The sequence below is a fragment of the Phaseolus vulgaris genome, chromosome 9 (genome assembly GCF_051622355.1).
Source record: "Phaseolus vulgaris cultivar YP4 chromosome 9, ASM5162235v1, whole genome shotgun sequence".
NCBI lineage: Eukaryota > Viridiplantae > Streptophyta > Magnoliopsida > Fabales > Fabaceae > Phaseolus > Phaseolus vulgaris.
Window position 1 is genome coordinate 6,156,905 of NC_143506.1, and position 15,393 is coordinate 6,172,297.

General features: G+C 35.0%; 1 protein-coding gene across 1 annotated transcript; it reads right to left on the minus strand.

The window, feature by feature from the left end:
• Window positions 1-3,451: 3,451 nt before the first annotated feature.
• LOC137822113 (uncharacterized) lies at window positions 3,452-5,197 on the minus strand. The gene is made up of 5 exons (XM_090295626.1): window positions 4,431-5,197; window positions 4,172-4,277; window positions 3,916-4,081; window positions 3,693-3,782; window positions 3,452-3,543 (listed from the first exon to the last, which is right to left on the minus strand). The coding sequence occupies exons 1-5, from the start codon at window positions 5,195-5,197 to the stop codon at window positions 3,452-3,454; spliced, it is 1,221 nt and encodes a 406-aa protein (XP_090151752.1).
• Window positions 5,198-15,393: the final 10,196 nt, after the last annotated feature.

Consider the following 15,393-nt stretch of genomic DNA (forward strand, 5'->3'; position numbering starts at 1 on the left):
TAGAAAACTACCTTCTTTGACTTTCCTAAATTTTCTCAAGGTAAAATACTTGTATACACAAAGCTCTAGTCATGTCTTATTCTTCTCATTCTACAAAGTCTATTGAAAGTGAAGTAAAATCTATAAAAACTCTTTTAAAAGAAGTTTCACAAGCTGTGCAATTGATTTCATTTAGACAATTGGAGAATGAGAATAAAATTAATGAGTTGACTAAAGCACAAGAAGAGAAATCACAAAAATAAAAATAAAAAACTCCTACTCATGCATCTAAAAGTAATGATTCTCTAGGGGAGGGAAGCCTTAGAATCCATGATTACTACCAACCACCCCCTAGGAGAAATAGAAGACGAGAGGAAGAGAGCCCAAGGGAAGTAACGGTAGACCTACCCCATTTCTATGGTAAGGAATATGTAGAAGTATACCTAGATTGGGAGATGAAAGTAGAGCAACTCTTTGCTTGCCATAGGGTGAGTGAAGAGAGGAAGATACCCTTAGCAACCCTTAGTTTCCAAAGTAATTCTAGAAGCTTGCTTACTTGGCCGGCCATGTGCCATGTGCCTTCTCATTTGCATTTCATTTTGCTCACATTTCATGTGTAATTAGCTTAGGATTTACGGCCTCCTTGGCTATAAAAGGAGAAGCCATCTCTTGTATTTTGGAAGATTAATGAGAGTAAAGTTATGCTGCCAACATTGTGCCATACTTTGCTTTTCCCTAGTTTCTAGGATCTAATCTTCACCTTCATCACCTACCATAGGGTTGGCCGAACCTCCCTACTTCCATACACATCATGCACCTTCAAGATCACCATAGCTCCTAAGAGGATCTTGCACATCTCAATCCATAGCTTCCGCACCCATTTTTCACATGATTCCGAGAAGAGCTCCATGAATTTGCCATCACTAGAGATAGCTACATACAACTGTCCATGTGTGAAAACTGGACGTGGAAGATATATACCAACTTTTGTCAATGATTGACCTTGGCTCTTATTAATTGTCATTGCAAAACATAAAGCTATTGGAAATTGTCTTCTTTGGAATTTAAAGAGCATACCTGCATTTGAAGGGATCAAATTCATTCTTGAAATCAATATTTTCTCACCAATGTTTTTTCTTGTTAGAACTGTTGCACGAATTACATTTTTACTCAAAACAATAACTTGCAACCTTATTCCATACAAAGACCATTGGCTTGATCAATATTTCTCAAAAGCATAATAGGCACGTCAATTTTCAACTTAAGGCGATGATTTGGTATCCCTAGACATTTTATCTCATTTAAGAATTCAGACGTGAACCATTCCCCTTGAATCTCCTAGTCTTCATCTGATTGGCAAGGTGTATCCGAGTTAAGATAAGTTATTTCTTAAGCACTTAATAGAGATAAAATAAAATAATTCACTTGCTCTACTGATTGAATTGTGGGACAAAGTATTTCTCCATCCTCTAAGTACCCAAGAGACATCATGTTAGTAAAAAGAATTAGGATAAACAAAATTAACCAATGATAACAAAGGGGTTTCAGTGGCCTCAATCAATAGATCATGTGGGATTTTCACTGAACACTCACCATTTTCATTAAGGCTTTGTTTGGATTAGAGGGTGTGGGGGAGTGGAAAGTTGAGGTTGTTTAGATTGGGGTATGTTAGAGTGGATGTGTGATGAAAATTTATTGAAATTGGTGAGTGATATGATGGTTGTAAGAATATTATAAATTATTTTTTAATAGTAAAAGTTGTAAGATTACAATTTTACTCTTGTATATAAAAGAAGAATAAATAATGATTATTATTTTTTGCATATTTTAGTTAATTAAAATATTTTAAAGATTCATTTATAAATAAAACAAAAAAAAAATGTAAAATTGAAAGAAATAATGAATTATAATTTAAAAGTTAAGTATAATTTTATTATTTAACATTTTATTATTATTATTTACTTAATTTAATTTATTTACATAACTTTAATATTATTTATGATTGTTTAAATTATGTTATGTTATATATATATATATATAACATTATTTTTAATAATGATTTCCATTATTATCAATAACAAAATGAATATATTTTAAAAAAATAGATATTTAGAACATAGCATGAATATTAACTAGTTGTCAAAATATATAATATAAAGTCATTACATTTGATCTGGAAAGAGATAAAGACATGTTAATTTGTCCAAATATTATTTATGCATAATAAAAATAAAATGTTATAAAAGTTGCATTGAAAACAATATCATTATCTAAATAAGTACAATGAAAACTATCATAAAACCTTAATATAAATAACAATTTGTCAATGTTCAACGACAAAAATAACAATAAAAATAACAATTCATTAATGTTGAACATGAAAAATATAAATACAAAGTAATTAACATTCACATCTAAAATTACAAACTAATTAACATGAATAAGTACTTTAAAATAATTTAAACAAATTAAATTCCAAACAAAAATAAACATCCAAACACAATTTAAAAAAAACACACATACCTTAAGAGAGCAGAACAAAACCAAAACACAATGTAAGTCTAAGCAAGATGAAACTGTGCCTGAAAAAAAACCATTCAAATATTAAATAAAAAACACAAAATAAAAAAATCTGGAAAAATAATAAACATAACCGATTATCACTTCCCTTAAAAACACCACATAATCGATTATCCAAACTTTTAAGACACAATCAATTATTCATGTAGTTAAAAAAACAACATAATCGATTATGGTCATAGATAATCAATTATGTTCACGTTTGCATAGACCCCATAATCGATTATGTTGCGAAAAACTTTACAGATAATCGATTATGTCATGAGCATAATCAATTATCAACTGTTTTTTAACTACATAATCGATTATGGTATACGTTGCTTTTCAGTGGTAATCGGTTATGCATGAAACAAAATTAACAGAAAGCTCACCTGAGGTCAGAGATGAAGAACAAAAATCACTCTCCTACCACTATGCTTACCCACGACCCTCTCCAAAGCCCTCTAAATGAATGAAGAACTGTCTAAGATGATTTGAATGTGTTATGTGCTTTGTGAGCTTCGGAAGCAACTATATAATGGTGCATCAGTCTTTATTATGATCCATCCACTCTCTCACCAACTCAATTATACATTCATTTCGCATTGAATTTGGTCAAAGAATATCTTGAACCAAAGTCAAGAATCTCATGCGCGTTGCTGGAAAAACTTGCTCCAATGTGCATGCATGCTTCCTCAGGTAACGCCATGCCATATACGTCCAAAATAAAGCAGCAAAACTAAGGGCACAAATGTCTTTGCAGTGGTCCTACGTGGCTTTCACTCCCACAAACTCTCCTTTCTCTTCACTTATGAGAGGTCCCTCATTTTGTCCAACTTTCCACTCACCCTCACCCTCCACCTCCACCATCAACAGATCCAAACGGGGGTGGCACCCCCTCACCCATCTGCGGCTACAATGCCACCCTCCAATCCAAGCACACACTAAAACCAATTTTACCATCTCCAACTTTCAGGATCCAATCAAAAAATTCTTTGATATTCTCTGCAATTTCATTAGATTTTGCATGTTTTAATCTCATGTTCTGAGAAAGTTTTAAGACTTAACAACTTAGCCAAAAGAGTTGATTGTTGACTTCACAACATCATATCTTGATGCTTTTTTTACAACTAGCAATATTTGCCTGAAATCACCTCCCAAGACCACAACCTTCCCACCAAATGGTTTCTTACTATTTTCTTCATGCACTGTTCTCATAAGATCTCTCAAAGTTTTGTCAAAGGCTTCAAAAACACATTCGATTCATCATTGATGTTTCATCCCATATAATCAATTTTGTTTCAATTAAAAGCCTGGCCTTATGACTTCTTTGAGCTATGTTGCAAGTCGAGTCTTCATTTATTAAAATAGGAATACATAATCTAGAATGTTTTGTCTTCCTTCCAGGAAGCAATAAAGAAGCAATTTCGCTCAATGCTACATTCAACACAATCTTTCGTGCAGATATAATTGCAACAGATAATGTTCTCCAAATGAAAGTTTTGCTTGTTCCACCATAACCATATAGAAAGAAGAAACCACCCTTTTCAGAGACAACTGATGAAATGATGTTTTCATAAACATTTAGTTACTCAGCAGTGAGACATTTCAACAATGATGTATGCTCTTTTACCATTTCATCTTTGTTGTAGTTAAGTTCATCCATAATAAAGCTATTTTGAAAGAAAGATGAATGAGAAGGATCAAGTTGTGACAAACAAACAAACTCTTGTAATGACCTGCCATTTGCCATTAATAACTCTTGTATTTCTAATAGGCAAAGATCATGTAGTTTTTTTATCCTCAATCCGATGACCTAAAATTTATGAAACACGTTCATAATTTTTAGTTGAAACTATGTAATTAAAATTTGCATTTTAAAAAATCAATACCTGGCAACTGTAACTCCTTTCTTTTGTGGTATAAAATTTCGTCTGACAAAAATTTCCAAGAAGCATTCCAAACCACATCCGGTTTGGATATTGTATTCATGAACAATAATGAAACAAAATAGACGCTTGAGTTCATGACCATAAGCTAATTCACTTGCTTCTTTTATTGCATCAATGAATTCTTTGTCATCTTTCAATAGCCCTAGTGCATAGCAAGCTTCTTCATATGTATTGAATATTTGCCCATTTACTGTCCTGATGCTAGTATAGTCAACACAACCTTTTTGAATAGTTAACAATATCCTCATGTAATAAAATTCTCCAGATCCAGGTGGTACATAGGTGAGTCTACCAATGTTTTGACATTGCTTCCTTGGTTTCCAACCGAGAAACATTGTTTTCATAGATTCATTATTTTGAAATACCTGATCAAGATTATCATCATCTTTAAACATAATTGATTGTTGCTTCGGTAAATGAAATGACAACTTTTGTACAACTAGCCATCTATGATGTATGTCAAATCCAAAAGTTCTCCAAACAACTTCACACAGAGATAAATATCTACAATCATAATAATTATTGATTTCATCAACATCTTGTGTACTCCCATTGATAATTTTCATTGTAGCCCTGTCAGACCTTTTGTTGACATATTTGAAAATATATTTGATAGAATTTGACTTGTTGCAATATTCTGTATTCACATGTGCTTGATAACTCATAAGAAGATGGGGACTATATGGAAAAACATTGCTATTATCCATTTGGATACCATTTTTTCCACAAAAATTCCATTATTCCGACGTTTATAGATTGGATATCCGTCTTCATCAATAATAGTTACACATGTAAACTTTTTGGGAAAGAATTTTGAACATTTACCTTGTTTCATGCAAGATGAATTTAATTTAGCCACTCCACATGGTCCATGTATCATGTAGCTTTTAACAACTTTGAACTATTTTAGATACAAATTTGGGTGAGGTAATTCAGCAGATATGACTTTATCAATGTCTGTTGCATTTTGTAGCTTGTTTGATCCATCCAACCATAATAGTATATGAGCATGTCGTAAACCTATTTTTTGAAACTCAATGGTGTACATTCCTGAAACAAAAGAAAAGTATATGCAGAATTAATTATGGGAATATGCATAAAAGTATATGCAGAAAACATTCTACTGTAAATAATTAATATAATAATCTGCACTTGTTTGACCAAAAAAGTTATTCTTCTTGAAATCTGTCATCATTTGATCAAGTTTGATTTTGAAGACTCTACAAACAATATTAGATCTATTTGAGGGACTTAATCCTTTTGGCTCAAGAGCATCACGAATTTATGAAAAATTGACATTGCATGTTATTGTTATGAGTAAATTAGGATAACTAAATCTTTTACAGATGGCCATAGCATCTTGACAATTGTTGAACATGTAACGCATACCACTAGTAAAAGATGAAGGCAAAACCATACGTCTACCAACGCAGGAAGGATCAATATCTCCTCTGTTAATTGCTTCTTGTAAGCCATTCAAAATTTCAGAACAAATTAATTTTTTATTTCCCCTAATGAAAGACAAACGTTGTGCTTCAATCATGGTATAACAATCCACCAAAAATTGCTGAAACAACCTACGTGCATGTACTATGTTACCAAACACAATTTCTCTTTTGAATTCTGAATGCAATAAATTCCCTTAAGGAAACACAAATTATTTTTCTAGTTTCACTACAACGGTGTCGTTCCCTTATTGGAATATTTTCTTGATAACCATCTTCTCCATAGGGGAACATCAAAGGATATTGTAGTGGGATGAAAGCGGCGTGTGTTTCATGAAGCCTTGTTAAATTACCACAATACTTATTGACAATTATATCTTTGCCTACGTCCATGTTAACAAAATCTCCCACAATTAGAGCAACTATTTCATCTGATGGTGGCGTGTTGTACACTCTTGGATCTTTGAATCTATTTCTAATTAATCGGAGTGTAAAATCTGATGGTGTATCCTGAACAGAAACATCTCTTACTCTTCGAAAGGATTTAGCTAGAACATTGTACTCATCAATCATCTTTATGAAATCACCAACCAGTGATTTATCAAGTATGAATTTATCAATATTTGACCTGAAACCATATCCAACAGAATTAACCATAAACAATGCGACAAATAGAATGTTTAAATATGAGTAAATACATAAATACTTACTGAAAATGGCTCATTCTATTAATTAACTCATTCTCTGTATCATATATATACAACTGTGCAAACTTGGTATTTGAACCTGACTCTGGTAACAAACTTCCATTACGGTGATAATTTTGGCCACTAAGTATGAACTAAGGAGGTGCACAACCATTATTCATAGAAGAATCAATCTTCCCACCAATTAAAGTAAAGGAGAACATACTGTTGTAAGTTCTAATGTTATCTAAGAAATGCTTGCTTCTAGGATCTTCACTGTTTAATAATTTGTATAGAACTTCTAGAGGTCTTTGTAGTAAAGGTAGTTGTACTTTTCCCTTTTGGCAACATATAGAAAATTGAACTTCTTGTGGACATTTTGATTTATCATCTCGTTCCTCATACCACAAAACAACTTCACAATGAACACATTCAATCGAAGGTTGACCAACATGAAGAACATTTGGAAATTAAAAAAAAAACTCATATAATTCTGGTTTCTATAATACACCTGCTAAAATGTTATATAGTAATCATGAGTTCTAATATGATGTACTATGAATCAATTAATAATGTGCTTATCTTCATATTCTTTTGTAACTAAATCAATTGTTAGAAATACTTTACTTTCTCACATAATTGCTAATATGCTCATAATAATTATACAATATCAACAATTTCATAATGTGTTAACCTTGAAATTCAGATTTTGAATATAGTTCACTTCTAAAATTGTTGTATACATCATCTGAGATAGATAAAATAATCATAGTTAGATGTGGGAACAGTTCTGTATACAATATGAGGAAACACGTTAAAGATAATTTACCATTATTTTCATAATTTGGAGACGATTCAAGATAATGCAAAGGTTTTCTAAATGAATTCATGATGTTCAAAGGATATCTAATAGCTTTCTTCTGAGAGATAGAGTAAGAATGGTGTCCACCTCTAGAACACTGAATATATTCAATTTCTCCTGTATAGACAAATTATTGATATCAACAATAGGTACATATAAACAGTAATTAATAAATTACAGTTGCAACCTAGCTATTTTTTCATCAATTCTTTGATGTGTTCCACAATGAGTACTTACTATTCAAAGGTAACTGATATAATTTCTTATTTTGCACATAGTCAGATGACTTTTGGAGTTCAGAACATAAAGAAGATATTTGAGCAAACATTCGAGTATCTGTCATCAAAGTTTAAAATAAGATATGACATCTGACAAATCCATTATTAATCGAATAACTTATTGAGTTTCATGGCTTAAGACGTCACTTACTATAGTTCAATTCCGATAATGGTTTCCTTTGTGCAATTGATTGCAGTGTGTTTTGAATATGAGAACGACTAACTGTGAATAAAGAATAGTATAAACAATTATTAATTTAGTTAATGATATACAATATCTCTTTTATAACTAAGGCTTAAAGACTTACCTATACTTAAAGGACATGAGGGTTATCTATTCTCTAAGTCTGATCCTGCATTCTGTGACAACATAGGCTTTGTACCTCTTAAGTTTTTGTTTTTGGTTGTACATCGTGGGGTAACAACCATGGAATGTTTCTCTGCTGCAATTTTGGATGAACTGTAAAGTACATCTTCATTAAATTTTGATATTGAATACATCAGTAGTTGCTTCAGAAAACTTACATTCTAAACTCTAAATAATTACCTGCATATAAGGTCTAACCTGAATATAAGTTTCTTGCAGACTTAGCATTACTTGACATACAAAAATCTTTTGTACTGTCTTTGCCAAAAAATGCATTTTGTGTGTAGTGTAATCCATATGTAGTAGTTGTTAACTTATTCCTTTGGCTTGTGGTTTCTTCGTTAAAAACCATCTTCATTTTCTTTGTTGGATTGTGGTATGATTTGTCATGGCCATCTGCAGTGCGTTTTCATTGTAATACATTAATAGTAAATAATAAACAACAATCATAAACTCATATATCTGTTCTTATAACAAAATCTGCTTCTCCAAATGAAATTGTGCTTGTCTGAGAACATTGTTCACTGCAAATTTTATCTGAAGTGCATGAAGAAATACAGTGATCAATGATAAACTTAAATTCAACACTACAAAAAAAATAAAAAGCACATGAGTTTCTACCTGTGAGTTTGCTAGTTTTTCTGTTGAACTTTTTTTGAAGGATGATCTTCCTTCGGTTTCTTGGAGACTTGGATTCATCTGCATCCATATGAATATAGAGTTATTAGTGAAGTCAATTAGTTCCTCAATTCAAGTCACAAAACAATTGGTTAAATACTTACTCTGCATTGAAAGTTTAGAGCAGGAATATCCAAATTTTCATTTTGGGTTGCACTTTGACATTTTGCAGTTTGGGTTAAGGTATCTGTACATGATATGCTTATTCTACTAAAGTAAAAGAAAATTAGGCTAGGCAACAAAGTTTCACACAATAAAACAAAATTATACTAATAAAGGTGTCTGCACATTCCAAAATTGGATTAATAAAGGTTCCTGCACATTCCAAAATTGGATGTCATACTTACAAATATTACTGACAAAGATTTAGAAAGCACATTTTATGAAAACTTATTGACATTGGTAGGTTCCAAGGTGTTGAACCAAATGGTGTTCAAGCTTTGAAGAATCCAAACCCTTTGAAGGATGTTGAAGCCTTGGTTGTGCTTGCTGTTGCTGTGCTGGTTTAGTATAGTTCTGGGGTAGTTTGAGTTTTGTAATCCACCCCTTGATCGAATCTAAAGCATAAAGCATCTCAATCTTTGTGAAGATAAAATGTTTTCAAAACTAAGTTAAAACAACCGATTGTTTTGTCGAAACAACCGATTGTTTATACTTAGGTGTTTTGAGAAAAAGATTGAAAACTGTTTTTCAAATGGTTGAACTGTTAAGAACCAAAACAACCGATTGATTCGAGGAAACAACCGATTGTTTGTTTTGGGACCATAACAGAAAAACTGTTTTATCTTTGACTGAGCTTTAAATGATTTAACTGCTTACACTCCATTCATTAAATGATTTGACCAATCTTTTAATGCAATTTAAGAGTTTGTTAAAATTTGATAACAAACTACATCTTTGAATAAATTCAGAAAAACAGATTTGAGAATTAATCTTTAACAAGTTTTTGCTAAGAATTTTTGAGTTTTTCAAAGAGTTGAGATTGCTGAAAATTTGTGATTGATCAAAGTTTGTGATTGATCAAAGTTTGTGGAATAGGATTCTGCTTGTATTGATTTCAGATTATCTTCTGTAACAAGTGTAATCCTTGTACTCTGAAAAACAAGTTTCGTTTCTGTGTTTGTTGAGATTGGCTGTGTGTTCTTAAGGGGATCAAGATCAACAATCTTGGTGTTGGTGTGTTGGCCAAGGAGAGTGTGTTTCTTGAGGTGTTCAAGGTCATTCTCTTGGTTGTTGTGTAAGTGATCAAGTTGTGATTGCTTAGTGGATTTCCTCAGGGTTTTTGAGAAGACTGGATGTAGCTCTGGGTTTGGAGTGAACCAGTATTTGTGTGCAATCTCTCTATCCCTATCTCTTTAAATTCAGTTTTGTTATTTGATAACTGGTATAAACAACCGATTGTTTCGGCAAAACAACCGATTGTTTTTCCAGTGTTGCGCACTTGCTTTATGTTTTGAAAAACTGATTTCTTAATCAAGGTTTTCTTGAAGTATTTTCATTCCAGGCTTAAAAGTTTATAAAAACCCTCTTTAAACAATTCACCCTTCCTCTAGTTTAAAGCCATATATTCTAACACAAGGTACACATTGAACGTGCCATAATATGTCTCAGATTGAATACTGTGCTTGAACAATTATTTATGGACAATTAAATTTTATATGTTCTAATATAAGCACTACTAAACTACTTGTTTTGTGCAGGATGCCCCATTCAAAACTATTTTCTTTAGCTTAAAGATACACAATGTCTTTCAAGGTCATGTTCTTTTGGGATATTTTTTTCATAATTACTGTAAGATTGAGCAGCATGAATCTTCTAGATATGTTTATTCTGCTATTGAGCTTACAAATATTACTGAATAAGATTTAAAAAGCACATTTTATGAAAAATTAAAACATTTTTCTATTGACATTGGTAACTACTCAAGGTACATATTAAAGATCCATAAAATTTTTTGATACTTCGACAATGTATTTATGATACTGTCATGACAATGTATTTATGATACTGTCATGAAACGTCCAATTTTATTTTATAACCTATTAATCATTCTTACAATTACAATTTATAATTCTTTCAATTACAGTTTATTGCTTACAAACACGAAATGCATAATATGTTTGACAAATGCAAAGATCAGTCTGAAAAAGTATACCACTTTTTTTATTTCTACTTCATAATAAATGTATAAGTGCTAACTAATTAAAAATAAATAAAATTATTTGTCTAATGGTAAAAGATCTTTTTTGTTATTTTAAAATTGGAAATATGATAATTAAATAGAACCAAAATACATAAAAATAAAAAATAGAAAACAAAATGCTATATTAAAAGGTTATAATGATGTGCACATACATGTTCATATATGGACCATGCTCTTTAATTATTATTCGTTTATTTTTTTTTATACTGGATAAAAGTGAATGAATATTTAACCACTAAAAAAATTATTTATTCATGAGGGTGTATAATACAAATCATTGAAAAAGAAAATACCATAAAGAAAACAGTAAAAAAATAGTATAAAAAATATTAATATAGTAATAATACTTCATAAATAATTATACCTGTATTTCTTTCCACTACCTCTAATACACTATTGCAACAAACATTGTTCAATGTGCACTGTTCACCTAAAGCCTAAACCATATTAAACCATATCTATCTTCTATCTTCTATACATAATACAACCCACTTTCGATTTGGCAGCCCAATTTAAACACCACTCGGACGCAACACATTACAATAAAGTTGTGCCATAGAAAAGGGACTTGCCAAGGCAGGACTTTTTCTCTAGCTCACATAACTTCACAATTGTGTTATACACAAAAGGAAACCTGAACATAGTTCTTGAAGTGTTGCAATAGCTTTATGAACTTTATACAATACTGCATTATAAAATAGGCAAAGAGTGATCATAAAATTTTCAAAATGGACTTTTAAATTCTGAGACAAATTGGAACACCATTCGGGAAAGTTCACTGCACAAATTTTTATCTGGTTAAGTCAACTTCATTGTATTTGACAACTTTGCCACTTGGTTGACTACTCTGAACACATGAGGTTGCAGCTAACATGTCCAATATAACAAAGGAAAAAATTCAACAGAAACAAATATCCACAAAAATACTTTCTGGAAATAATAAACCTACTAAAACGCATAATTAAAAATCATAAATGAATTTATAACAGAGATGAGGACATAACAAAAACAGTAGAAAATAAATGCATAAATCATACATGTTTTGGTTAAATGTCAAAAAGAAACCCTAATAGAATAAAAATAATTTTGACCATCAAAATAAAATATCACAAATAAAAAAACCCTATTAGAAGGAACCCTACTAAAATACACAAATACCAAACAAAATTACCATGAAAATGAAATATGAACTGAAATATATAACAGATGAACTGAAAGAGATAAAAAACAGTAGCAGGATCAAAATGAAGTAGCTCAATTGAAGAAATGTCATAAACAAACACTAATAGAATATGGAAAAAGGAAAAAATAAAATAAAATCTATTTCGTTTCTGAACACAAGCAGAATCTGTGCAGAGGGTTTGTCATAAGAGAATGAAGCAGCAAAAGAGAGTTTTCGATAAAGTAAGAAAGTAAAGTGGGAGAGTAAAAAGTGATTCTGATGGTAACCAACACTACCCTTATATTCCAATTTTAATAATAAGTCCAACTTTAATTATTATAATAATTTAATATTAATAATAATATAGAATATATAATCTATATTGTAACATCCCTATTTTTTCCCATATTTGTTAATATATTATGCATGCAATATCTAATTAACATGTAATTTGTATCTCAAAAAGATATCCCTCTTCATAGGGAGTTAATATATACATCAAAAAAAAAAAAAAAAAAAACAAAGCATTCAAAGGTAAATCTATCCAATACTCCAGTTGCTCACTGAAGAGCTCTATTACCTGCAATCTCATATGATCCCGTGTAAAACACGATCATCACAGATAAAGAAACAAACACAAACAAATAACAGGGTGTACCGCCCTGGTGGTCGGATGCGATGACGTGGCATCCTATTACAGTGTAGACGTGGCATCCTATTACAGTGTAGGCGTGTCGACAAGGCGCCAGGTTGACAGTTGGGAAGGAAGTCGGGAGGCACGTGTAGTCGCCGATAGTTAAGTTGGCGTGTTCCGATCTTCAGCTTACTAGAATAGGCGATCGCCAGGTTAAGGACGAAGTCGCCAGATACAGACTCAGGCGACCAGGCAGTCGGAGATCGCCAGAACAAGCACATCGCCGAAGTCAAAAGAGAAGCAGATTATGAAGGCGGCCGGCGAGACCACAGGGAAGGTGTATGAAGGCCCTACCTCGCCAGTTTCAGTAGAGATCGCACTCCTGAGTTAGCTATGCACTGGGCAGCACCATGCATAGGTAACTTAGCCAAAATGAGAGTAGAAGTAGCGCCAAGTCAGGGAGCCTCCAGATGATGGCACGTGTACGGTTGGATACGAGCCACGTGTCCAAGTCAGTAACTGCCAGGAGAGAGAAAATCACCAGGTATATAAGAGTTCCTAACAGATTCCCTAAGGTACGCACGTTCAGTTCATACTTTACGCTTGCGAGTGACAGAGCTGTTTGTGAGAGAGATTTGCACGGTTCCAGTTCTTAGTATTTGGTGATACCGTCACTGACTTGAGCGTCGGAGTGCGATCGGCCGCAGCGGCGCCGTATCGTTTCTTTGCAGGTTCTTGAGATAGATCCAAAGGAGGAACGGAAGTGAGAAGCGGCGCGCACGTCGATCCTTTGACGAGGCATTCTCCAGCGCTCCGGTCAACAGGCAGGATCATCAGGCGCCCACCGTGGGGCCGTGTAAAACGTGCTCCCATCCACAGCGTGAGTTCGTGGAGGTTTGAGGTTTTCTGCGCGGATTGTGTGCTGGTGCAACCGTCGTTCTTGGTTTCTTTGAGTTTCGTTCGGTGAAGTTTGTGTTTTAAACCGTTCGTTTGGTTTTTCGATCGGTGGATTCGAGTTCTTTCGAGTGGTTGTTTGGTTCGCGGGGAAACGGTGGTTTTTGGTGAAGCTGCGGTTTTCTTCGAAGGTTTGCGGTGTTCTTGAAGTTCTTACGCAGTTTCTTGAATCTTCTCCGTTCGGTCGCTGATTCGTTCGTGGTTGAAGTGTTATTTGCTGTATTTCTGTGGTTCGCTGAAGTTGATGAGAAAGATGAGGAGCAATCGTTCCAGTCCCGTGGCTCCCGTCGCAGCTGAAGGCGACGCCGCCATGACCATGGCGCAGATGGCAGAAATGATGCGCTCATTGCAGGCTACTGTAGAGGCCTCGCGCGTCGAGCAGGCCAGGATACATGAAGACCTGGTCGCCTCTCGCGCCAGAAACGAGGAGCTCAGCAAGGTAGCTGAGGAGCTACGCCGAGCTCTTCAAGAGCAGCAGGTTCGTTCTTCCGTTGAGGAGGTGGCACCGTCAACGCCGCCTCGTGTTTTCCCAATGCCTTTCATTCAGGCGATTACCGACACGCCAATTCCCACGAGCGTGGTCCCGGTTAAAGCTGTTTTTACTGGCGTGGAAGATCCAGAGGCTCATCTGACCACGTTCCACACACAGATGATGCTGTCAGGGGGGTCGGATGCTGTCTATTGTAAGATGTTCGTAAGCACGCTCCAGGGAACGGCGATGGAGTGGTTTGTGAGCCTGCCTAATGGCCACATAACTAATTTTCAGCAATTCTCGAAAATCTTCGTCGAGCAGTATATTGTGAACAAGGCACCGCCCAGGGTGTCCTATGATCTGTTTGATATAAGGCAGTACCAGGGGGAGTCCCTCAGAGACTACCTCAATCGCTTCGGAGCACAGATGGTCAGATCGCCGGCCAAGGATGAAGAAATGCTGGTTTATGCCTTCAAGAAGGGCGTGCAGCCAGGGCCATTCTGCGAAGCCTTGATCAGGGCTCATCCAGCGACGTTCGCTGAGGTCAGGCGACTTGCGGTGGCTCACATCGCCGACGAGAGTGAGGTCGCCGAGAAGAGAGGCAGTGTGGCTCCCGTCAGGCCACGCGCCCAGACCAGGATCCAGCCACAGAGGGTGCTGGAAACGGCAGCGGCGGCCAGAAAGGATCAAAGGACTCGCTATCCTTACGATAGGAGAAACAAGGGAAGAAGCCAAGCGCGCCAACCGCCAGCACGCCAACAACCAGCACGCCGGGAATACAACCGCCCGCCTAAGCACAAATTCGTCATGGGACTAGCGGACCTGATCGCTATCCCTAACATATCTGCTAGATTGAAGGCGCCCGAGAAGGTGGGCGACAAGGTGCTGGGGTCGAAGCCGGACGTCTGGTGCGAGTTCCACCAGTGCTTTGGCCACGACCTGGACTCGTGTTTGTCTTTAGGGTACCAGCTCGACGATCTGGTTAAGAGCGGGTTCCTAAACGACTATCTGCTGGACAGAAGGACCGGAGGAGCGTCGAGTTCCCAGCCGGCGGGGGGAGAAGCCCAGCAACACGAGATGCCTATCCATGGGGAGATCCAAACCATTGCAGGGGGTTTCTCAGGTGGTGGATGCACCGCATCGCAGAGGAAAAAGTACGCGC

Bases quoted from the DNA above. Each gene is read 5' to 3' on its own strand.
- LOC137822113 (XM_090295626.1), bottom strand. From the start codon at position 5,197: ATGGATAATAGCAATGTTTTTCCATATAGTCCCCATCTTCTTATGAGT. The intron at 4,278-4,430 runs GTATTGATTTTT...GGCAAATGGCAG, and splicing joins AAAGGAGTTACAGTTGCCAG to GTCATTACAAGAGTTTGTTT. The intron at 4,082-4,171 runs GTAAAAGAGCAT...GTCTCTGAAAAG, and splicing joins ACTACAACAAAGATGAAATG to GGTGGTTTCTTCTTTCTATA.